Here is a 26,634-nt window from a genome sequence, read left to right on the forward strand (position 1 = left end):
AATAGAGTAAAAAAGGAGTAAGAACAGCACATGTATAGCCAGACAGCGAGTAATTAAAAAACAGTAGGTTATGAATCATAGTGAATCTGTAATAAATCACATGCATTAATATACCGATGTAAGCGTTACCCATAATTATGAATGGGTTTTAAAATAGAATAAAAAAAGAAATAAGAACAGAACATATATAGCCAGACAGCGAGTAAAAAACAGTAGGTTATAAATCCTAATGAACATTGGCCCAAAATTTATAGGGATTAATTCTATCCGTAAATGGGAGGTGATTGATAAAACGGAGGAAAAGCATATTTGTAGGTGGATGGTAATCATAAAAATTGCGCTATTTCGTAACCCTCATTGTGGCCGTAGGGAGACATGGTGTTTAAAGTAAAAATCCAGTACATCTTACGTTGTGAGAGTTTTTTTAAAAGGTCGCCACCCCTTGGGCCCAATTTAACATGTTCAAGTGCTTTGTAAGTTAAAGTATCTGTATTTGAGCTGTGGGCCGTAGCAAAATGTCTGGAGAGCGGATGGCTCTCTACTTTATTTTTGACGTTCCTCACGTGCTCTTGGATCCGTAATTTTAATGGTCTCTTTGTCTTCCCTATATATTTCAGATGACATCCGCACTCGATCATATATATCACCGACGGTGTGTTGCAATTGATGAAATCATTAATTTTAAATTCTTTCGTGTTGTCATTGTTGTAGAACATCCTCCGATTCGGATGGACAAATTTGCACATATTACAGTGCCCACATTTGTACATGCCCGTACATTTCGGGAGGCCTGTTGGAATATTGCGTGTGCCTCTGAGCATGCTTGGTGCTAGAATCTCCTTCAGATTGTGTGCCTTCCTGAATATGATTTCTGGATGTTCAGGGAGCAGTTCTTTAAGGATTGGGTCCATCTTTTAAAGATGGACCCAATTGAACACACCGTCGGTGATATATATGATCGAGTGCGGATGTCATCTGAAATATATAGGGAAGACAGAGAGACCATTAAAATTACGGATCCAAGAGCACGTGAGGAATGTCAAAAATAAAGTAGAGAGCCATCCGCTCTCCAGACATTTTGCTACGGCCCACAGCTCAAATACAGATACTTTAACTTACAAAGCACTTGAACATGTTAAATTGGGCCCAAGGGGTGGCGACCTTTTAAAAAAACTCTCACAACGTGAGATGTACTGGATTTTTACTTTAAACACCATGTCTCCCTACGGCCACAATGAGGGTTACGAAATAGCGCAATTTTTATGATTACCATCCACCTACAAATATGCTTTTCCTCCGTTTTATCAATCACCTCCCATTTACGGATAGAATTAATCCCTATAAATTTTGGGCCAATGTTCATTAGGATTTATAACCTACTGTTTTTTACTCGCTGTCTGGCTATATATGTTCTGTTCTTATTTCTTTTTTTATTCTATTTTAAAACCCATTCATAATTATGGGTAACGCTTACATCGGTATATTAATGCATGTGATTTATTACAGATTCACTATGATTCATAACCTACTGTTTTTTAATTACTCGCTGTCTGGCTATATATGTGCTGTTCTTACTCCTTTTTTACTCTATTTTAAAACCCATTCATAATTATGGGTATCTCCTGCATCGGTATATTAATGCATGTGATCAGTTATAGATTCATTGTACCCCTTCCCTATTTTAAATATGTCCCCACTATTATATAAACTCATTTGGGATATGTTATTTTACTAAGCCGTATGTGCTACATATATATGCACTTATTTTTATTCTCTATGTATTTTTTTAAAAGCAGTCCATTCTTCATGAATTTTATGTACTATATCGATGTATATTTAATTTTTTTTTTATATATCTACATGCATATCCATTTGTAGTTATACTTTCTATATTGTGGGTTGGTCGCTTGAAATGTTATGCAACCGATAATATATATGTACTGGCTCTGTTTATGTATGCAAATTAGCCATGTGACTGGGGAAGCACCTCTGCACGATTCGCTTCACACACTGTCACTGAGCATTATCAGCGCTGAAGCGGCCGTGAGAAATACGCTACTTCCGGCGGTGACGCACTTCCGCCGGAAGTCAGGCGCCGAGCAGCGCTAGATGTAAACAGACCACTGTGAATAGACAACACTGGATCTGTGCTAAAAAATAAAGTAGTAAGGACACTGTGATCAATAGAGAGTAACCACCACTCATTTAAGGCACTATATCTACAAACTTACTAAGTATTATACTACTTCCGGTTTCGCCGATGACGCAAACCGGAAGTAATTTGCATAATTAAGAACTAATTGATGTGGGTATAAATAAGACCTCACTACAGCAACAAGTAATCTCCTGATGAAGCCCCAAGCCGGGCGAAACGCGTTGAGAACCTGAACTACCGACTTGCCGACCTACCTTTGCCGACATTTATGTCATTTAAGCTAAGCTATATATTTTATATATAATTCTTTTGTATACTTAAATAAATTTGAATTTTTTTTATATGAAATACTGATTGGAACATTGCTATATTACCCAAAGGTTTCCATATGACTACCACCCTCTGAGGAGGACCAGGATACAAGTATTTATACTGATATGCACAAATTAATACTTCATCTGGTACGCATGCAATTTAAACGTGAGACGTAAAAATTGTGACACTGGGCCAGATGTACTAAGCTTGAAAAGTGATAAATATCACTGTGATAAAGCACCAGCCAATCGGCTCCTAACTGTCATTTTTCAAACACAGCCTGTGACATGGCAGTTAGGAGCCGATTGGCTGGTGCTTTATCACAGTGATATTTATCACTTTTCAGGCTTAGTACATCTCCCCCACTATCTTTTGAATAATTACTACGCTATATAGCGATTCCCTGTCTCCTGACTCTATCTAGATCTTGACAGAGACGTGGACTAAAAAGATCAGGGGACCGATAAGCATTGAGTCAAGCCGTAATCCGGTACGCAGTATTCTTCTTGCGTGTGACAAAAATTAATTTAAAGGATACTACACTACTACACTATAGGCGCTCTGTTGTTTCTTCCTCTATTTTCATATATATATATATATATATATATATATATATATATATATATATATATATATATATATATATATATATATATATATATATATATATATATATATTAATTAATGAAACAATGTTTTTTTTTTTTTTTTCTCTAACGTCCTTGAGGATGCTGGGACTCCGTAAGGACCATGGGGAATAGACGGGCTCCGCAGGAGATGGGGCACTTTAATAAAGCTTTGGACTGTGGGTGTGCACTGGCTCCTCCCTCTATGCCCCTCCTCCAGACCTCAGTTTTACACTGTGCCCAGAGCAGGATGGGTGCACTGCAGAGAGCTCTCCAGAGTTCTCTGCCTAGAAGCATTTTTGTTTGGATTTTTTCTTTCTACTTTTTACTACTTTTTCACAGGGAGCACTGCTGGAAACAGGCTCCCTGCATCGAGGGACTGAGGAGAGAGGAGCAGACCTTCTTGTCAAAGATAGGCTCTGCTTCCTCGGCTACTGGACACCATTAGCTCCAGAGGGGGTGAACGCAGGTTCTTACTGGGCGTCCACCCCCGGAGCCGCGCCGCCGTTCTAGCTTTGTGAGGAGAAGTACAGAAGACAGAAGTCGTCAGGCAGCAGAAGCCTTCAGCTTCACTGAGGTAACGCACAGCACTGCAGCTGTGCGTCATTGCTCCCATACACCTCACATACTCCGGTCACTGTAAGGGTGCAGGGCGCAGGAGGGGGCGCCCTGGGCGGCAATATAAACCTCTGCATGGCAAAAAGACTATATACATGTACAGGTGGGCTCTGTACATGTGTATATATAAGAGACCCCGCCATATTTTACTAAGTTTGAGCGGGACAGAAGCCCGCCGCCGAGGGGGCGGGGCTTCTCCCTCAGCACTCACCAGCGCCATTTTCTCTCCACAGCACTGCTGAGAGGAAGCTCTCCGGACTCTCCCCTGCTTACACACGGTGAAAGGGTGCTTAAGAGAGAGGGGGGGGCACATAATTGGCGGTTTACATATTATACAGCGCTGCTGGGGAAAAACAATTTGTGTTGGTCTCCAGGGTTATTGCGCTGGGGTGTGTGCTGGCATACTCTCTCTCTGTCTCTCCAAAGGGCCTTGACAGGGATACTGTCTTCAGGAAAGGGGTTCCCTGTGTGTGTGTGTGTGTGTGAAGTGTGTCGGTACGCGTGTGTCGACATGTTTGACGAGGAAGGCTCGCTTAATGTGGAGGGGGAGTGCTTGAATGTCAGGTCGCCGTCGGCAACGCCGATACCGGAATGGGTGGATATGCTGAATGTCTTGAATGCAAATATCAATCTATTGCATAAAAGATTAGACAAAGCAGAAGCTAGGGATCAGTCAGGTAGCCAGTCCATGCCTGTCCCTGGGGCGCCAGGTCCTTCGGGGTCTCAGAAGCGCACCATATCCCAGATTGATGACACAGATACTGACTCTAGTGTCGACTATGAAGATGCAAAATTACAGCCAAAGGTGGCTAAGGGTATACGGTACATGATTATGGCCATTAAAGAGGTTTTGCATATTACTGAGGAACCCCCTGTCCCTGACACGAGGGTACACATGTATAAAGGGAAAAAGCCTGAAGTCACTTTTCCATCCTCATTTGAATTAAGTGACTTATGCGAAAAGGCTTGGGAATTTCCGGATAGGAGACCACAAGTTCCCAAAAGGATTCTCATGGCGTATCCTTTTCCACAAACTGATAGGATACGCTGGAAATCTTCGCCAAAAGTTGACAAGGCGCTGACACGTTTGTCCAAAAAGGTGGCACTGCCTTCTCAGGATATGGCTTCCCTCAAGGAACCTGCTGATCGCAGGCAGGAAATTACCTTAAAGCACATTTGCAATCATTCCGGTACTATTGCTCGACCGGCTATGGCGTCGGCCTGGGTTTGTAGTGCAGTTGTAGCATGGGCGGATTCCTTATCTACGGAAATTGACACCTTAGATAGGGACGCCATTCAAATGACCATAGAGCATATCAGAGATGCTGCCTGGTATATGAGGGATGCTCAGAGAGACATTTGTTTATTAAGCTCCAGAAATAAATGCTATGTCTATTTCTGCTAGGCGGCTCTTGTGGACCCGACAGTGGACGGGGGATGCCGATTCAAAGCGGCATATGGAGGGAGTCCTTGCCTTACAAAGGGGTGGAGTTGTTTGGAGACGGCCTCTCGGATCTTGTCTCTACGGCTACGGCTGGTAAGTCAAATTTCTTACCTTATGTCCCCCCGCAGCATACAAAAAAGGCACCTCATTATCAAATTCAGTCCTTTAGGTCCAATAAAAACAAGAAGGTACGTGGATCACCCTTTGTTGCCAGAGGGAAAGGCAGGGGAAAAAGCTGCACACAGCTAGTTCCCAAGAGCAGAAGTCCTCCCCTGCGTCTGCAAAGTCCACCGCATGACGCTGGGGCTTTCCGGGGGGGGAGGCATCTGGTGGGGGCTCGTCTTCGATTTTTCAGCCACGTCTGGGTTCACTCGCAGGTGGATCCCTGGGCATTAGAGATTGTTTCCCAGGGATACAGGCGGGAATTCGAAGACTTGCCTCCTCGCCGATTTTTCAAATCGGCTCTGCTGGCTTCCCCGTCAGAGAGGGAGCTAGTGTTGGCAGCAATCCAAAAATTGTATATTCAACAGGTGATTGTCACAGTTCCTCATCTCCAGCAAGGAGAGGGATATTACTCAACCCTGTTTGTGGTCCCGAAACCGGATGGTTCGGTCAGACCCATTTTAAACCTGAAATCTCTGAACCTGTACTTGAAGAGGTTCAAGTTCAAAATGGAATCTCTCAGGGCGGTCATCGCCAGCCTGGGGGGGGGGGGGGGGGGGGGTTTGGATGGTGTCCCTGGACATAAAGGATGCTTACCTTCATGTTCCGATATTCCCCCCGCATCAGGCGTTCCTAAGATATGCAGTGCAGGACTGTCACTACCAATTTCTCCTTCATCCACTAGGGGCCACTGGAGCGTAGTTACAATGGGGAATAGTAGGCAGTAATTGGGAACTGGCACTTTAAAAAATTCTAACCCTGTGGCTAGCTCCTCCCCTACTATCTCCCCTCCAAGCCAGTCTTAGTTTAGTGCCCAAGGGAGCTGGTTCACTTGGGTTTAGCTGAAGAAATTTTTTCTTTTTTCTTACGCACAGACTGGCAGCTCTGCCACTGCCAGTCTGCACCGTGGGAGCTGTCGGCGGGGTCCCATCGCAGCTGCGTGCGGCTCGGGATGGGCCCCGGCTGAGGGAGACACTGAGCTCTCCTGAGTTGGCGGATACCGCTGCGTGCGGCGCGTGTCGGGACCACTCCATCCAGCAGAAGATTCCGGCAGCGGTGAGTATCTGACGGCCGGACACCGCTGCGTGCGGCGTGTGTCGGGGCCACCCTCCACCACTGAAAGGTGTGTATATCTCCCCCACCCAGAGTGTTGGGATGAAGGGGTGACAGGGGGGTTCTGAAGAATTAATTTTATTATTGGTGACTACAGGGGGACAGTGACAGAACACCCCTACAGCACCCTAACAACCTCCCCAATCCCCCCCCCCCCCTCGGATTATTATTAATAATTTTTATTTATTTAAAAAAAAAAAGCAACAGCGCTGTGCCGCGCTCCCGCTCGCCCGCTCTCCTCACTGCTCGGATCCCCGCCAGCGCGGCTCACAGAGCCGCTACAGGGATCCGACATAAGGACACACTGCAGTTTTAAATTTGGCGCCGTCAAGGGGGGGGGGGGGGCTTAATACTGCTCTTCGCGCCCGGAAGTAGCGCGCGCTGGGGACCCGTTCTTTTCCTGTCAGCAGCAGCGTGGGACGGAGGCCACGCGACCACACGAGCAGTTACAGTGGGGAAGGGGGGCACTCGGGGGCACTGCAGGTACACTATTTGTTTATTGCAGCCTGTCACTGCACACAGTATCGTGCAGGACAGATCGGCTGCTGTGGCTGCATTCTTTTCCCTGCTTCCCTCCCCTCCCTCCCATTCTCCCTATAGCTGTTTTCCTGTGGGGGAAGGGTATCAAGTTTAGGTGCTGCCATGACCACCAAAGGCTCCAAGGCAGCACAAAAGCAGGGTCAGGTTTTAGGTGAGGAGTCACAGCCATCAGCTCAGCCCTCCTCAGAACCCCAGAGCGCCCCGACATGGTCGACACAGCTCACAGAGGTGATGTCCCTGCTGACTGGGGAACTTAAAGCCTCTCGGGAAGATAGAGAGGCGGCCCGGTTCCAACAGCTTGTCCCGGTACCGGCGCCAGAACCTGCATGGGCAGTCTCATTGGCAAAGTCAGTGGAAGGGCTTTCCAGGGCTGTAATACCTTCCCAAGCCCCGTCCTTTAGCCCCCCCAACAGGCTGCAAAAAAGAGATTGCTAGCCTCTGTGTTACAGGACTTTGATGATGATATGCCTCAATTAGATGAGGCGGGGTTAGATGTACAGGATATACAGGATGTGGATATCCAGGATACTGACTATCAGGTATATGAGGACTCTGAACCAGTAGCTCAGGGTATAGAGGCTCTTATTACTGCTATTCGCTCAGTCTTACAGGTGGAGGAGACGGAAGACACCTTACGCCCTTCAAGGTTTGGCACCGACCAATACCTGCCGGTGACTTTTCCAGTTTCGGAGGAGCTGGATGCGCTTATAACAACAGCCTGGAAGCATCCAGACGCGAAATTTCAGGTATCAAGAAAAATGTTGTCTTCCTATCCTTTTCCCGCAGGTAGCAGAACGCGCTATGAGACCTCTCCGATCGTGGATCCTTCGGTGTCTCATCTGTCCAAAAAGACGGTCCTGCCTGTTCCGGGGGCAACTTCACTTAAGGAGGCGTCAGATAGGAAGTTGGAGTCTACCTTAAAGAATATTTACTCTGCGGCAGGGGTTTTGCAGCGCCCGGCGCAGGTAGGTTGTTGGGTCAACAAGGCGATCGAAGCTTGGGCGGAACAATTGTCCTCTGGAATTCGTGACGAATTACCGGCGGATCAATTGATAGACTTGGCAGAACACATCCGTGAATCAGCCCTTTATCTTTGCGAAGCGTCCAAGGACATAGGTGTTCTCGGAGCTAGAATTTCCGCTTTAACAATTGCGGCCCGCAGAGCGCTATGGCTCCGGCATTGGCATGCGGATACGGAATCCAAAAGGGCGGCAGAGGCGTTACCCTTTACGGGGGACTTTCTGTTTGGTAAGGATCTGGATGCCTGGATCTCTACGGCCACGGGGGGTAGGTCGGCTTATCTTCCTTCTGCTGCTCCAGCCGCTCGCAGACCATATAGGGGTCCCTCTTTTCGATCCTTTCGTGCCCCTTCCAGGTTTCGAGGACAGGCCAGGGGTGGAGCTTCTACCTTCCGTGGCCATAGAGGTAGAGGCGGCGGCAGGGGTAGAGGTTCCTCAGCCCAGTCAGACGTTAAGTCTTCTGGCACTGCCACCGCATGACGGGCCTCCCTCCCACCTGGGAGATCACAGGGTGGGAGCTCGTTTGTGGGATTTCAAGGAGGTCTGGATACAGTCCTGCCCAGATGCTTGGGTCCGGGATCTCATCACTTGCGGTTACAAGCTCGTTTTTCAGGAACAACCACCCCAGCGGTTCTTTACCACGGGTTTGCCAGTTTCCGACAACCGGAGAGTTGCCTTACAAACCGCGGTCCAGAAGCTTCTGTCTGCAAGGGTCGTGATCCCTGTTCCCTCGCATCATCAAAAACAGGGCTATTACTCAAGCCTGTTTCTAGTACCGAAGCCGGACGGCTCAGTCAGACCAATCCTGAACTTGAAAGATCTCAATCCGTATTTGAAGGTGTTCAAGTTCAAGATGGAGTCCCTCCAGTCTGTTATTGCGGGGTTGGAAAAAGACGAGTTTCTGGCATCCTTAGACATCAAGGACGCATACTTACATGTTCCCATTTGGCCTACTCACCAGGCTTTTTTCCGGTTCGCAATACAGGACGCTCATTTACAGTTCCAGGCCCTTCCTTTCGGTCTCTTTTCTGCTCCCAGAGTGTTCACAAAGATCATGGCGGTCATGATGGCCCTGCTTCGGAAGCAGGGTGTGACAATTGTTCCCTATCTGGACGATCTGCTAATAAAAGCAAGCTCGGCAGAACGGTTACTTCAGAATATCCGGATGACACAGGACCTTCTGATCCGACACGGGTGGGTCCTGAATTTTCCGAAGTCTCACTTATGCCCCTCACAACGGCTGTTGTTTCTGGGAATGATTCTCAACACAGTCCATCAGAGGGTTTTACTTCCGCGGGACAAGATACTTTCTCTGCAGACACTGGTAAGATTGGTCCTTCAACACCGTCGGGTGTCAGTATATCTGTGCATTCGCCTGCTGGGAAAGATGGTAGCAGCGTTCGAGGCTCTTCCGTACGGTCGCTTCCACTCTCGACCGTTTCAGCTGTGTCTTCTAAATCAATGGTCAGGATCTCATCTGTTCCTTCATCAGCGGGTGACGCTATCTCCAAAGGCACGGTCATCGCTGCTCTGGTGGCTCCAGTCGACCCATCTGTTGGAAGGAAGACGGTTCGGCATATGGGATTGGACTCTCCTCACCGCGGACGCCAGTCTGCGAGGCTGGGGGGCAGTGACCCTGGGACATCAGTTTCAGGGGCGCTGGTCAATCCACGAATCCGCTCTCCCCATAAACATCTTCGAACTAAGGGCGGTGTACAACGCCCTGCTGCAGGCACATCACCTCCTGCGAGGTCGAGCGGTCAGAGTTCAGTCCGACAACGCCACGACGGTAGCATACATCAACCGTCAGGGCGGCACTCGCAGCCGCGCAGCGATGAGGGAAGTCACCAACATCCTTCTCTGGGCGGAGAAGTATGCTCTGTCCTTCTCGGCAATATTCATTCCGGGAGTGGACAATTGGGAAGCAGACTATCTAAGCCGGCAGGACATGCACCCGGGAGAATGGTCACTACATCCCCAGGTGTTTTGGCAACTGGTCCGCCGGTGGGGAAAACCACAGATCGACCTCATGGCGTCCCGCCTGAACCATCAGTTGCCTCTTTACTACTCTCGGACGAGGGACCCGGCGGCGGCGGGCGTGGATGCTCTCACGGCTTCTTGGAATTTCCAGTTCGTTTACCTCTTTCCTCCTTTCCCGCTGTTGCCGAAGGTTCTGCAACGCATCAAGAGAGAAGACGCTCTGGTTCTCCTAGTGGCTCCGGATTGGCCACGCAGGGTTTGGTACTCCACTCTACATCTGTTGTCGGTGGCCGAGCCTTGGACCCTACCACTACGAGACGACCTTCTACAACAGGGTCCTTTTTGTTATCCAGACTTACGCAGGCTACGTTTGACGGCGTGGCTGTTGAGAAAGCCATCTTGACAAGGAAGGGGATTCCTCGTACAGTTATACCTACTATGCTTCGGGCTAGAAAGTCGGTTACATCTTCTCACTACTACCGCATTTGGAAGGCTTATGTAGCATGGTGTGAACGTCGAGAATTTTCTCCTTCCGTGTATAGCTTAGCCCGTCTTCTCCGTTTTTTGCAGGCGGGTTTTTCAGCAGGCCTAAGACTGGGCTCACTAAAAGTGCAGGTCTCTGCTCTTTCGGTTTACTTCCAGAAAAGGTTAGCCTTGCTGCCTGAGGTTCAGACCTTCTTTCAAGAGGTTCTTCGAATACAGCCTCCCTTCCGTCCTCCGACAGCGCCATGGGACCTCAGTCTTGTCCTGTCCTTTCTGCAGTCTTCATTGTTTGAGCCCCTGGAATCAGTAGAGATAAAATATCTCACCTGGAAGGTGGTTCTTCTCCTGGCGCTGGCTTCAGCTAGACGGTTGTCGGAACTGGGGGCTCTCTTGCAGGTCTCCTTTCCTGGTGTTTCATGCGGATAGGGCCGAGCTTCGTACTCGTATGTCCTTTCTACCTAAAGTGGTGTCTGATTTTCACATCAATCAGCCGCTTGTCGTCCCGGCCCTCTCGGGGGACTCTCCGGATGCGAGATCATTGGATGTTGTAAGAGCGCTCAAGATCTATGTGGATAGGACTTCGGCTATTCGGAAGTCTGATTCCTTATTTGTGCTGTACGACGCTGCCCGCCGTGGTTGGCCGGCCTCTAAGCAGACCTTGTCTCGATGGATTCGACTGACCATCAGACAAGCTTATTTGGCGACTTCTCGGGAACCTCCATCTTCCATTTCAGCACACTCCACACGCTCTGTGGGACCTTCTTGGGCGGCTGCCCGGGGGGTCTCTATGACTACTTTATGTCGGGCGGCTACTTGGTCCGGCCGTCATACGTTTGTCAAATTCTACAAGTTTGACACTTTTGCGGCCTCTGCATCTCACTTTGGCCGAGCGGTTTTACAGGACTCTCAGCGCTCTCCCACCCGTTCTGGGAGCTCTGGGACGTCCCCATTGTAACTACGCTCCAGTGGCCCCTAGTGGATGAAGAAGAAATCAGGATTTTGGTACTTACCGATAAATCCCTTTCTCCGATTCCACAGGGGCCACTGGACGCCCGCCCAGCGCTGTTCCTCGTTGTTTTTTGCTTAACGATTTGCGGTTCAATTAATGACCGCTTGTTGAGTTCAGGTTAACCTGTTTATTATTAGGTTCGATTCCAGGGTTAGTTTGGGTTATCCTGGTTGAGTAGACGTCAATAACCTCCTCTACCTTATGGTTTTCTTTATTACAGCTCTCCTTGGGCACAGTTTTACGTAGACTGGCTTGGAGGGGAGATAGTAGGGGAGGAGCTAGCCACAGGGTTAGAATTTTTTAAAGTGCCAGCTCCCAATTACTGCCTACTATTCCCCATTGTAACTACGCTCCAGTGGCCCCTGTGGAATCGGAGAAAGGGATTTATCGGTAAGTACCAAAATCCTGATTTCAGATGTTGCCGTTTGGGCTTTCCACGGGCCCGAGAATTTTCACCAAGGTAATGGCGGAAATGATGGTGCTCCTGAGCAGGCAGGGGGGTCACAATTATCCTATACTTAGACGATCTCCTCATAAAGGCGAGATCTCGGGAGAGGTTGCTGGACAGCGTGTCTCTGTCCATGAAGACGTTGAAGTTACACGGCTGGATTCTCAATATACCGAAGTCCCAGCTAGTCTCTACAACGCGTCTGACCTTTTTGGGGCTGATTCTAGACACAGACCAGAAAAAGGTTTTTCTTCCGATCGAAAAGGTTCAGGAACTCATAGCCATGGTCAGGAACCTATTAAAACCAAAAAAGGTTTCAGTGCATCATTGCACGCGGGTCCTGGGGAATATGGTGGCTTCCTACGAGGCCATCCCTTTCGGCAGGTTATATGCGAGGACCATTCAATGGGACCGTTTGGACAAGTGGTCCGGGTCCCATTTACAAATGCATCTAAGGATCACACTGTCTCCCAGGACCAGGGTATCTCTCCTGTGGTGACTGAACAGTGCTCACCTACTAGAAGGTCGCAGGTTCGGCATTCAGGACTGGGTCCTGGTAACCACGGACGCAAGCCTCCGAGGCTGGGGAGCAGTGACACTGGGAAGAAATTTCCAAGGTCTCTGAATCTTGTCTCCACATCAACGTCCTGGAGTTGAGGGCCATATACAACGTCCTGCGTCAAGCGGAGGAATTGCTTCGGAGAAAACCGGTTCTGATTCAGTCGGACAATGTCACGGCAGTGGCTCATATAAACCGCCAAGGCGGAACAAGGAGCAGAATGGCCATGGCAGAAGCGACCAGGAGTCTACGCTGGGCGGAAGGCCATGTAAGCGCGCTGTCAGCGGTGTTCATCCCAGGGGTGGACAACTGGGAGGCGGACTTCCTCAGCAGGCACGACCTGCATCTGGAAGAGTGGGGACTTCATCAAGAAGTCTTCGCACAGATCACGGATCGTTGGGGACTGCCTCAAATCGACATGATGGCATTCCGTCTCAAAAAAAGCTAAAGCGGTGTTGCGCCAGGTCAAGGGACCCTCAGGCGGTAGTGGTAGACGCTCTGGTGACACCTTGGGTGTTCAGATCGGTCTATGTGTTTCCTCCTCTTCCTCTCATACCCAAGGTGTTGAGAATTATACGAAGAAGCAGGGTCAGAACAATACTCATTGTTCCGGATTGGCCACGGAGGACTTGGTATCCGGAGCTGCAAGAGTTGCTCGCAGGGGATCCGTGGCCTCTTCCTCTAAGGCAGGACCTGCTGCGGCAGGGGTCCTGTCTGTTCCAAGACTTACCGCGGCAGCGTTTGACGGCATGGCGGTTGAACGCCGGATCCTAGCGGAAAAAGGGATTCTGGAGGAGGTCATTCCTACCCTGATCTAGGCTAGGAAAGACGTGACGTTAAAACATTATCACCGTATATGGTGGAAATATGTTTCTTGGTGTGAGGCTAGAGCTGCTCCTACGGAGGAGTTCCATCTGGGCCGTCTACTCCACTTCCTTCAAACAGGAGTGACTTTGGGCCTAAAATTAGGGTCCATAAAGGTCCAGATTTCGGCCTTATCCATTTTCTTTCAAAGAGAATTGGCTTCTATTCCTGAAGTACAGACCTTTGTGAAGGGAGTCCTGCATATTTAGCCTCCTTTTGTGCCTCCGGTGGCGCCTTGGGATCTTAACGTGGTGTTATGTTTCCTCAAGTCACCTTGGTTTGAACCACTCAAAACTGTGTAGTTGAAATACCTCATGTGGAAAGTGGTCATGTTGTTGGTGTTGGCTTCGGCAAGACGTGTTTCCGAATTGGCGGCTTTATCACAGTTGAGGACTCGCCCTCACTTTCTGCCAAAAGTGGTCTCCTCTTTTCATGTGAACCAACCTATTGTCGTGCCTGTGGCTACACGGGACTTGGAGGATTCCGAGTCCCTGGATGTAGTCAGGGCTTTGAAGATTTATGTGACCAGAACGGCTAGGATCTGGAAGACTGAAGCTTTGTTCGTTCTATATGCGGCCAACAAGGTTGGCGCTCCTGCTTCAAAGCAGACTATTGCTCGCTGGATCTGTAACACGATTCAGCAGGCGCATTCTACGGCAGGATTGCCGTTACCGAAATCGGTTAAGGCCCACTCCACTAGGAAAGTGGGCTCTTCTTGGGTGGCTGCCCGAGGGGTCTCGGCATTACAGTTGTGCCGAGCAGCTACTTGGTCGGGGACAAACACCTTTGCAAAGTTCTATAAGTTTGATACCCTGGCTGAGGAGGACCTCCTGTTTGCTCAATCGGTGCTGCAGAGTCGTCCGCACTCTCCCGCCCGTTTGGGAGCTTTGGTATAATCCCCATGGTCCTTACGGAGTCCCAGCATCCACAAGGACGTTAGAGAAAATAAGATTTTACTTACCGGTAAAACTATTTCTCGTAGTCCGTAGAGGATGCTGGGCGCCCGTCCCAAGTGCGGACTTCTTCTGCAATGCTTGTATATAGTTATTGCTTACATAAGGGTTATGTTATAGTTTATCGGTGAACCGAGGCTATGTTATTGTTCATACTGTTAACTGGGTAAGTTTATCACAAGTTATACGATGTGATTGGTGTGGTAAGTTTATCACAAGTTATACGATGTGATTGGTGTGGCTGGTATGAATCTCGTCCTTAGATTTACAAAAATCCTTCCTCGTACTGTCCATCTCCTCTGGGCACAGTTTCCCTAACTGAGGTCTGGAGGAGGGGCATAGAGGGAGAAGCCAGTGCACACCCAGAGTCCAAAGCTTTCTTAAAGTGCCCTATCTCCTGCGGAGCCCGTCTATTCCCCATGGTCCTTACGGAGTCCCAGCATCCTCTACGGACTACGAGAAATAGATTTACCGGTAAGTAAAATATATATATATATATATATATATATATATATATATATATATATATATATATATATATATATATATATATATATATATATATATATATATATATATATATATATATATAAAATTTTTTTTTTTTTTTTGTAATTCACATTTTCTGTCGATTTTAAAGAAACCTGCATCACAATGTGGGGTCCCCACCCCCCCAAGGGGAAAAAAACAAAAAATATATACCATTATACATACCAAACCTATTACAACCACTTATTTATGTGAGCCTTCAAAAGGATCAATGCCCTTTTGTTTAAATTGTGCAACTGCTTGGGCTTGTAGCAGCAGAAGATAAAAAAACACATCTCTAGGAATTGTACATACAGTACTTCTCTAATTTGCTCAATATTCTCAAGGAAACCATGCTTATACAGTTGTCCTTACCTGGAAACTTCATATTGTAACCATGGGACTTTCCCATCAACTGACACCAATTCCTTCAGTCAGTATTGGGGCATGCACCTTTTACAAAACTTATTGCAGTGCGTTGAGGACATGTACCTGCTAATAGAATTTGGGATTTGCTATGTATACACTGATTTTTACCAACTTTCAATGTAAATCCTGAGTATCTTTGTCAGACTTCCAGTATTTTTAAGTGAGTTTATAGAGAAGCATAATAGTACAAGTGAAAGTAGGGATGACCTAAGCATCACATTTCCATGGCATAACATTAAACATTTGACATTCTGCACATACTGTATATCACCACCACTAGTGAGGAAAAAGCCTGATACTGCTTTTCTGCCAAAATCCAGAGTCTGACCTGGATTTTTACCTGGCATTTTGCTGGGTTTCACTCTCCAATGTCCCCGTTTCCACTGCATTGTATTCCTATGTTTTTTCCTGGGTTGACACCATTTCCACTGAATAAGGGAAAACCTGGGAAAGCACAATAAAACATGTTGTCATAGCAACTAACTGTGCTGTCACCTTTGCCCAGCGCCAAATCTGTAGCCTGTGTGCCCAGCTCTGTGTGCAGCTCTCCCAAGAGCAACCAGCATGAAACAGCCTCTCCCAGTGTCTCCTCTGGTTCCTGGGCGATGAAGAGCTGTTTCCACTGCAGCTCCCACAGGAAAGACCCACTAAAAACCCTACTTGTGACCAAGGTAAAAATCCCAAGCCACTTGACCCGGGATTTCTGACTTGCAGCTGTTTCCACTGACAAAAATCCCGGGTAGGTGTGTGTCAATGGGCAAAAACCCGGGATATTCATATCTGTGAAAAAGGGATATCTGCTAGAAAAGTGGGAGTGGGAATAAACACTTGGGGCTGTTAAGGGAGACACAGATTTGTGCTGAACGACCACCTTTTTAGCTGAATCTTGCCTGTTACCAGCAATTGGAACTTCAGCCAGGATAGAGACCTGACTTTCAGATAATCTGTGAGAAGATGCATTCATCTGCATATAATACTTTTAACAGTAGAGACTCAAATACTGAAATGTATTTAAAATGATCGCCCAACCTAAGGGAAACCCAGATGGTACCTGATCTGACCCTATGTGAACATGAGTTATTTACCTGCTCCAGTACAGTATGAAGTGAGCACCCCGCTTTCAGTAGGAAAAAAAAATGCATCAGCATTTTGCTTGCATGCAGCGAGAATTTTATCTCACAGAACATAGGCATAAATGCATGTATATCAGAATTGGCTAGTGTAGCACATAAACTCCACACATATAGGGCTCTGGTTGGGAATTGAACTCATGAGCCCAGCGTTGTGAGTTAACCACTGCCATTATGCTGCTTGAGAAGTGTCTGGAGTTAGTAGGCAAAATGCTGCACCTTGTTTTCTCTAACGTCCTAGTGGATGCTGGGGACTCCGTCAGGACCATGGGGATTAGCGGCTCCGCAGGAGACAGGGCACAAAAATAAAGCTTTAGGATCAGGTAGTGTGCACTGGCTCCTCCCCCTATGACCCTCCTCCAAGCCTCAGTTAGGTTTTTGTGCCCGTCCGAGCAGGGTGCAATCTAGGTGGCTCTCCTAAAGAGCTGCTTAGAAAAAGTTTTTAGGTTTTTTATTTTCAGTGAGTCCTGCTGGCAACAGGCTCACTGCATCGAGGGACTTAGGGGAGAGAAGTCAACTCACCTGCGTGCAGGATGGATTGGCTTCTTAGGCTACTGGACACCATTAGCTCCAGAGGGATCGAACACAGGCCCAGCCATGGAGTCCGGTCCCGGAGCCGCGCCGCCGACCCCCCCTTGCAGATGCCGAAGATAGAAGAGGTCCAGAAGCAGGCTGCAGAAGACTTTTCAGTCTTCCTGAGGTAGCGCACAGCACTGCAGCTGTGCGCCATTGTTGTCAGCACACTTCACACAGCGGTCACGGAGGGTGCAGGGCGCTGGGGGGGCGCCCTGGGCAGCAATGTATAATACCTTTTTATGGCTAAAAAATACATCACATATAGCCCTTGAGGCTATATGGATGTATTTAACCCCTGCCAGATCTCACAAACTCCGGAGAAGAGCCCGCCGAAATAGGGGGCGGGGCTTATTCTTCTCAGCACACAGCGCCATTTTCCTGCTCAGCTCCGCTGTGAGGAAGGCTCCCAGGACTCTCCCCTGCACTGCACTACAGAAACAGGGTAAAACAGAGAGGGGGGGCACTTTTTTTGGCGATATTACTATATTTAAGCTGCTATAAGGATACAACACTTATATAGGGTTGTTCCCATATATATTATAGCGCTTGGGTGTGTGCTGGCAAACTCTCCCTCTGTCTCCCCAAAGGGCTAGTGGGGTCCTGTCTTCAATAGAGCATTCCCTGTGTGTCTGCTGTGTGTCGGTACGTGTGTGTCGACATGTATGAGGACGATGTTGGTGTGGAGGCAGAGCAATTGCCGGTAATGGTGATGTCACCCCCCAGGGAGTCGACACCGGAATGGATGGCTTTGTTTATGGAATTCCGTGATAATGTCAGCACATTACAAAAATCAGTTGACGACATGAGACGGCCGGAAAACCAGTTAGTACCTGCCCAGGCGTCTCAGACACCGTCAGGGGCTGTAAAACGCCCTTTACCTCAGTCGGTCGACACAGACCCAGACACGGACACTGAATCTAGTGTCGACGGTGAAAAAACAAACGTATTTTCCAGTAGGGCCACACGTTATATGATCACGGCAATGAAGGATGCTTTGCATATCTCTGATACTACAAGTACCACAAAAAGGGGTATTATGTGGGGGGTGAAAAAACTACCTGTAGTTTTTCCTGAATCAGAGGAATTGAATGATGTATGTGATGAAACGTGGGTTAACCCAGATAGAAAAGTGCAAATTTCAAAAAAGTTATTGGCATTATACCCTTTCCCGCCAGAGGTTAGGGCGCGCTGGGAAACACCCCCTAAGGTGGATAAGGCGCTCACACGCTTATCAAAACAAGTGGCGTTACCGTCTCCTGATACGGCCGCCCTCAAGGATCCAGCTGATAGGAGGCTGGAAACTACCCTAAAAAGTATATACACACATACTGGTGTTATACTGCGACCAGCCATCGCCTCAGCCTGGATGTGCAGTGCTGGGGTGGTCTGGTCGGATTCCCTGACTGAAAATATTGATACCCTGGATAGGGACAGTATTTTACAGACTTTAGAGCAATTAAAGGATGCTTTTCTTTATATGCGAGATGCTCAGAGGGATATTTGCACTCTGGCATCGAGAGTAAGTGCGATGTCCATATCTGCCAGAAGAAGTTTATGGACACGACAGTGGTCAGGTGATGCGGATTCCAAACGGCATATGGAAGTATTGCCGTATAAAGGGGAGGAATTATTTGGCGTCGGTCTATCGGATTTGGTGGCCACGGCAACTGCCGGGAAATCCACCTTTTTACCTCAGACCCCCTCCCAACAGAAAAAGACACCGTCTTTTCAGCCGCAGTCCTTTCGGTCCTATAAGAAGCGGGCAAAAGGACAGTCATATCTGCCCCGAGGCAGAGGAAAGGGTAAGAGAGGGCAGCAAGCAGCTCCTTCCCAGGAACAGAAGCCCTCCGCGGGTTCTGCAAAGCCCTCGGCATGACGCTGGGGCTTTACAAGCGGACTCAGGAACGGTGGGGGGTCGACTCAAGAATTTCAGCGCGCAGTGGGCTTGCTCACAGGTGGACCCCTGGATCCTGCAGGTAGTATCTCAGGGTTACAGGTTGGAATTCGAGAAGTCTCCCCCTCGCCGGTTCCTAAAGTCTGCTTTGCCAACGTCTCCCTCAGACAGGGCGACGGTATTGGAAGCCATTCACAAGCTGTTTTCTCAGCAGGTGATAGTCAAGGTACCCCTCCTACAACAGGAAAAGGGGTATTACTCCACGCTATTTGTGGTACCGAAGCCGGACGGCTCGGTAAGACCTATTCTAAATCTGAAATCTTTGAACCTGTACATACAAAAATTCAAGTTCAAGATGGAATCACTCAGAGACGATCTCCTGATAAGGGCAAGGTCCAGAGAACAGCTGGAGGACGGAGTAGCACTAACCCAAGTAGTGCTGCAACAACACGGGTGGATTCTGAATTTTCCAAAATCTCAGTTGACCCCGACAACACGTCTGCTGTTCCTGGGAATGATTCTGGACACGGTTCAGAAAAAGGTGTTTCTTCCGGAGGAGAAAACCAAGGAGTTATCCGAACTTGTCAGGAACCTCCTAAAACCAGGAAAAGTGTCTGTGCATCAATGCACAAGAGTCCTGGGAAAGATGGTGGCTTCTTACGAAGCAATCCCATTCGGCAGATTCCACGCACAAACTTTTCAGTGGGATCTGCTGGACAAATGGTCCGGATCGCATCTGCAGATGCATCAGCGGATAACCTTATCGCCACGGACAAGGGTGTCTCTTCTGTGGTGGTTGCAGAGTGCTCATCTGTTAGAAGGCCGCAGATTCGGCATACAGGACTGGGTCCTGGTGACCACGGATGCCAGTCTGAGAGGCTGGGGGGCGGTCACACAAGGAAGAAACTTCCAGGGAGTATGGTCAAGCCTGGAGATGTCTCTTCACATAAATATACTGGAGCTAAGAGCGATTTACAATGCTCTAAGCCTGGCAAAACCCCTGCTTCAGGGTCAGCCGGTGTTGATCCAGTCGGACAACATCACGGCAGTCGCCCACGTAAACAGACAGGGCGGCACAAGAAGCAGGAGAGCAATGGCAGAAGCTGCAAGGATTCTTCGCTGGGCGGAAGATCATGTGATAGCACTGTCAGCAGTGTTCATTCCGGGAGTGGACAACTGGGAAGCAGACTTCCTCAGCAGACACGATCTACACCCGGGAGAGTGGGGACTTCATCCAGAAGTCTTCCACATGATTGTGAACCGTTGGGAAAAACCAAAGGTGGATATGATGGCGTCTCGCCTCAACAAAAAACTGGACAGGTATTGCGCCAGGTCAAGAGACCCTCAGGCAATAGCTGTGGACGCTCTGGTAACACCGTGGGTGTTCCAGTCAGTGTATGTGTTTCCTCCTCTGCCTCTCATACCCAAAGTACTGAGAATTATACGGCAAAGGGGAGTAAGAACGATACTCGTGGCTCCGGATTGGCCAAGAAGAACTTGGTACCCGGAACTTCAGGAGATGCTCACGGAAAATCCGTGGCCTCTACCTCTAAGACGGGACCTGATTCAGCAGGGACCGTGTCTATTCCAAGACTTACCGCGGCTGCGTTTGACGGCGTGGCGGTTGAACGCCGAATTCTAAGGGAAAAAGGCATTCCAGAAGAGGTCATTCCTACACTGGTTAAAGCCAGGAAGGAGGTGACTGCACAACATTATCACCGCATTTGGAGAAAATATGTTGCGTGGTGTGAGGCCAGGAAGGCCCCCACGGAGGAATTTCAATTGGGTCGATTCCTACATTTCCTGCAAACAGGATTGTCTGTGGGCCTCAAGTTGGGGTCCATTGAGGTTCAAATTTCGGCCCTGTCGATTTTCTTCCAGAAAGAATTGGCTTCAGTTCCTGAAGTCCAGACTTTTGTAAAAGGAGTACTACATATACAGCCCCCGGTTGTGCCCCCAGTGGCTCCGTGGGACCTTAATGTAGTTTTGGATTTTCTCAAATCCCATTGGTTTGAGCCACTCAAATAGGCGGATTTGAAATATCTTACATGGAAAGTAACCATGCTACTGGCCCTGGCTTCAGCCAGGAGAGTGTCAGAATTGGCGGCTTTGTCGTATAAAAGCCCATATCTGATTTTCCATTCGGACAGGGCAGAACTGCGGACGCGTCCTCATTTTCTGCCTAAGGTGGTGTCAGCGTTTCACCTGAACCAGCCTATTGTGGTGCCTGCGGCTACTAGCGATTTGGAGGATTCCAAGTTGCTGGACGTTGTCAGGGCATTGAAAATATATATTTCAAGGACGGCTGGAGTCAGAAAATCTGACTCGCTGTTTATACTGTATGCACCCAACAAGCTGGGTGCTCCTGCTTCTAAGCAGACGATTGCTCGTTGGATTTGTAGCACAATTCAACTTGCACATTCTGTGGCAGGCCTGCCACAGCCTAAATCTGTCAAGGCCCATTCCACAAGGAAGGTGGGCTCATCCTGGGCGGCTGCCCGAGGGGTCTCGGCATTACAACTCTGCCGAGCAGCTACGTGGTCGGGGGAGAACACGTTTGTAAAATTCTACAAATTTGATACCCTGGCTAAAGAGGACCTGGAGTTCTCTCATTCGGTGCTGCAGAGTCATCCGCACTCTCCCGCCCGTTTGGGAGCTTTGGTATAATCCCCATGGTCCTGACGGAGTCCCCAGCATCCACTAGGACGTTAGAGAAAATAAGATTTTACTTACCGATAAATCTATTTCTCGTAGTCCGTAGTGGATGCTGGGCGCCCATCCCAAGTGCGGATTGTCTGCAATACTTGTACATAGTTATTGTTACAAAAAAATCGGGTTGTTCTTGTTGTGAGCCGTCTGTTCAGAGGATCCTACGTTGTCATACTGTTAACTGGGTTCAGATCACAAGTTGTACGGTGTGATTGGTGTGGCTGGTATGAGTCTTACCCGGGATTCAAAATCCTTCCTTATTGTGTACGCTCGTCCGGGCACAGTATCCTAACTGAGGCTTGGAGGAGGGTCATAGGGGGAGGAGCCAGTGCACACCACCTGATCCTAAAGCTTTATTTTTGTGCCCTGTCTCCTGCGGAGCCGCTAATCCCCATGGTCCTGACGGAGTCCCCAGCATCCACTACGGACTACGAGAAATAGATTTATCGGTAAGTAAAATCTTATTATAAGCCATTGGTCATTCTTATCCATGTTGCATTGTAGAAGTTCCCAATACAATAACAAGGCAAATTAAAGTTACAACTTTACCGCAGGGGATGCATTATGAAGTGCAAGAATAACAGGGAGACCCCCAAAAGAAAGTCTGTGTTAAACAAATATAAGAGTTCTAATCTAGTATGACAACTGTCCCAAGTACCTTAGAGGCAATAATGTGCTGTGCCATATTCAGGATGAATACGGGGTACAAAGTTTTGTGCAGGGTAAGCACAATGTGCAAACTAAACTGCAAGCACACACAGGGATGTATTAATGAAGCAGTGAAAAGGGTGAAGAAGTGAGCCTGTGGAGAAGTTGCCCATGGCAACCAATCAGCATTGAAGTAGCATTAATAATGTTCATACTATAAAATTGTACGGAGCAGCTGATTGGTTGCCATGGGCAACTTCTCCACATGCTCACTACTCCACTCTTTTCATTGCTTCATGAACAGACCCCATAGTACATCAGCAAGTGAACAGCAGTATATCAACATCAGCAAGCCAGCGTGGCCAGATACAGACTAATGTGGAAAGCAGACAAGCTAAGCAGGATAAATAGGATAAGAAAGTTAAGCAGTAGATAGCCGCCAAGAAAGGAACATCTACTGCTTGTTTACAATTAGTTACCTGTAGTTATCCTTTGTTTCACCTGTAGTTAATTCCTGAAGGCAGAACAAGCAAACACACAAATAGTAAATCAGTTACGCCTAAAACCGCTCCCAGTTCTATTCCAGAGCCACACTTCTCTCCATCATAATGCAATACCAAAAAACGAAATAGAACACTGGCGTAGTTTATAAAGAATGTAATGTCCCCAAACCGTTTGTTTCCAAAATAAGAGTATGATAGCAGTCTCTGCTTATTTCTAAATAGTTAATGAATACAAATGTCCCAATTTTTCACTCAAAATATGTCCAAAAAGGAAGTATACAGCAAAAGGAATAGCAGGTGTCCTCCTACGCAGAAATTATGATGACAGTGACCTTGAAAGGGTGCCTTATGTTCACTCAAAGGTTTCTTTCCATGTACGTACAGCAACAATATCTTGACCATAAACAAGATACCACATCCAGTGTGCAATCCAAGTTGAAATGACCTTAGTACTGGTCCCTCTGTTCACGTAAAGGTTTCTTTGGACTGAAGCTTCACAGATCCACTTAACTCGGTATCCTCCTTTTTATAAAGGATCACAACAACTTCTGAAATCCATACAATTAAAAAGCTATTTTATTGGTTACAAAGACCACAATAATTTCATAACAAATAGTATACATAAAAATACACAAAATGTATGTACCAAAAACAGGGATAAAAAAATTAATTCCTCTGCAGGGGTATTTTAACTCATAGGTTGACTCCAGGAAATAAACATATAGTGGTATACCTCATAAATCCGGAACTAGAGGTGATAACCCACAAAGTGGGGGAAAAAAAAAAAGTTCTTACGTGTCCTGGTCAACCAAAGAGAAACCCACAGCCTAATCTCCACCACTGACGCATTTCGGATATGAATCCTTCTTCCAAGTGTGGAGCTTTACTTCACCAGAAGCCATATTTATACCCCTTAGGGTCACATGATTAACAATCAAAACCGATGATTGACAGCTGACAATAAAAAAACATATTTGACAAGTAAAATCATACCTATCACTAATACAATAACCAACTATCTTCCATATTATTACATTAGTGATAGGTATGATTGTACTTGGCAAATATGTTTTTTATTGTCAGCTGTCAATCATGTTTGATTTATAACTTTATAAACTGCGCCAGTGTTCAATTCCTGAAGGCAATTACACCACGTCTACACACCAGCGGAAAGGGGCCCAATGAGATACTGATCCTGATTTGCCGCACAACCTCCACACATAATCCCGAAGGATGGGAGTAGCAACCTGAATTTGTCAGACTCCTCAGCAGGTACCTGACATACTGTAGGGACCATGATTGTTTCAGCACCATGTCCTATGAGAGTTGTACAGGGACTCTTCCTATGCAGCAGCCAGACACTTCATAGCACTGGCACAAGGGGCTGAAAGCTTCTTGGAATACACAGCCGCTAGACTTTACAATACCTTTTTTCAAAAAAAAAAAAAAAAGTGTAAAGTAATTTAATTATAGCAAGCAGCTATCAATCTTTATGTTCCGCCTCTGTTTTTTTATGGTATTAAAAAAATAAAAAATAAAATAAAATAAATTAAACTAAAAATAAAACGAATCAGACCTCCGTAAAGAGTTTGGATATAAGCATTTACTGGTTACTTATGTTCTCATCTGCAGGCACATCTGATTCAGCGTTGGTTTGAACACATTCTGGAAACAAAGCCAAGTATAATTGTTACATACAATGGGGACTTCTTTGATTGGTAAACTTTCTCCTCTGTTTCAGCCCTGTATTGTAGTGTAGCCCACCAGAAGTCCATGGTTGAACGTTCTTATTTGTTACAGGCCTTTTGTGGAAACACGTGCTACAGTTCATGGGATGAGCATGCTTCAAGAGATTGGCTTCCAAAAAGATAACCAAGGAGAGTACAAATGCTCCTCGTGTATTCATATGGATTGTCTCAGGTACGGCAGCAATTTCTAAAATGTAACGAGTAATAACGTGGTTTCTTCTGCACATCTTAGTATGTGACTATGTGATGCCTGTTGTGCAAACTCCATTCTTTTGCTATTGCGTACACGTCAAATTTATCTTTATGGGGAAATACATGGACTGTTAGGTGGGGTTTTTTTTTTTTTGTTTAGTCCAGTATTTTTGCTTTGTTGCAGGTGGGTAAAGAGAGACAGTTACCTTCCTGTTGGAAGCCATAATCTTAAGGCAGCTGCAAAGGCAAAGTTGGGATATGACCCTGTAGAGCTGGATCCAGAGGAGATGTGTCGTATGGCTACTGAGGAGCCGCAGGTATTATACAGTGAATCACAGTGTTTGAATGAAAGATGTCAATAGCTGATATCCAAAAGCACTGCTCTCAGTAGAATGTGTTTTTGAATTATGGTGAAACATTGCCTTAAAGGCTAAGCAGTAAACCTTGTACTGTAACTCACAGCCATTGTTGTTTGATCAGCTTGAGGGCACCTATACAAACACTTTGACATTGCTCATACTGTTGTTGTCCTGTAGGTCCTGGCTACATACTCTGTGTCTGATGCTGTTGCTACTTATTACATGTACATGAAGTATGTTCACCCATTTATATTTGCTCTCTGCACCATCATCCCTATGGAGCCTGATGAGGTAAGAAACCTCATATGTAAAGTGTAAAACTTTCTATGAAGTAAACCTTTTGTGTGTCTTTTTTTTTATTGTTTAATTTAATTTAGTAACTATTCTTCAGAGTCCTGTTATAATAGTTAGATTTTTTTTTTTTTCCGCTATCTATCATTTTATAAAAATGTTATACTAATGGATGTTTTTGCATAGGTACTTCGTAAGGGCTCTGGTACCCTGTGTGAGGCATTGCTGATGGTCCAAGCTTATCATGCAAATATAATCTTCCCTAATAAACAAGAGGCAGTTTTCAATAAGATGACTAATGATGGACATGTGCTGGACTCTGAGACTTATGTTGGTGGCCATGTGGAGGCTTTGGAGTCTGGAGTGTTCCGTAGTGATATCCCCTGCCGTTTTAAAATGGTAGGTATTTTGCTTGTGTAAATGTTTTGTATTTAGGCAATGTCCTAGAGGATGCTGGGGACTCCGTAAGGACCATGGGGATAGACGGGCTCCGCAGGAGACATGGGCACTAAAAAGAACTTTAGATATGGGTGTGCACTGGCTCCTTCCTCTATGCCCCTCCTCCAGACCTCAGTTTGATACTATGCCCAGAGGAGACTGGGTGCATTACAGGGAGCTCTCCTGAGTTTCCTGAAAGAAAGTAATTTTGTTAGGTTTTTTATTTTCAGGGAGCCTGCTGGCAACAGACTCCCTGCATCGAGGGACTGAGGGGAGAGAAGCAGACCTACTTAACTGCTAGGCTCTGCTTCTTAGGCTACTGGACACCATTAGCTCCAGAGGGAGCCGGAACGCAGGTCTCTCCTAGCTGTTCATCCCGGAGCCGCGCCGCCGTCCTCCTCACAGAGTCGGAAGATAGAAGCCGGGTGAGTATGAGAAGAAAGAAGACTTCAGAGGCGGCAGAAGACTTCGGATCTTCACTGAGGTAACGCTGCGCGCCATTGCTCCCGCACAACACACACACGGCAGGCACTGTAAGGGTGCAGGGCGCAGGGGGGGCGCCCTGGGCAGCAATTAAACCTCTGATCTGGCAAAATCTGGGCACATATGGGCTCTGCATTATATATGAGATCCCCCGCCAGTTTTTTTGAAAGTAATCGAGCGAGACCGAAGCCCGCCGCTTAGGGGGCGGAGCTTGATCCTCAGCACTCACCAGCGCCATTTTCTCCACAGCACACCGCTGAGAAGCTGGCTCCCCGGACTCTCCACTGTTGAACACGGCGACAGGGGGTTTGAAAGAAGGGGGGGGGGGCACATAATTTGGCGCAGTCTTTTTTTTTTATATATATATATATATATATATATATATATATGTATATATATATATATATATATATGTGTA

General features: G+C 47.1%; 1 protein-coding gene across 1 annotated transcript in view; it reads left to right on the forward strand.

Annotated features, from left to right (window-relative positions):
• The window catches only part of POLE (DNA polymerase epsilon, catalytic subunit), a 335,686-nt gene that overhangs the window by 79,846 nt on the left and 229,206 nt on the right, over positions 1-26,634 (forward strand). The window contains exons 11-15 of the mRNA XM_063913394.1: positions 24,338-24,423; positions 24,506-24,625; positions 24,830-24,962; positions 25,182-25,295; positions 25,482-25,694. Coding sequence (XP_063769464.1) covers positions 24,338-24,423; positions 24,506-24,625; positions 24,830-24,962; positions 25,182-25,295; positions 25,482-25,694 — 666 coding nt within the window. The remainder of the gene's footprint in view (positions 1-24,337; positions 24,424-24,505; positions 24,626-24,829; positions 24,963-25,181; positions 25,296-25,481; positions 25,695-26,634) is intronic.

The sequence above is a fragment of the Pseudophryne corroboree genome, chromosome 1 (assembly GCF_028390025.1).
Source record: "Pseudophryne corroboree isolate aPseCor3 chromosome 1, aPseCor3.hap2, whole genome shotgun sequence".
Classification (NCBI taxonomy): Eukaryota; Metazoa; Chordata; class Amphibia; order Anura; family Myobatrachidae; genus Pseudophryne; species Pseudophryne corroboree.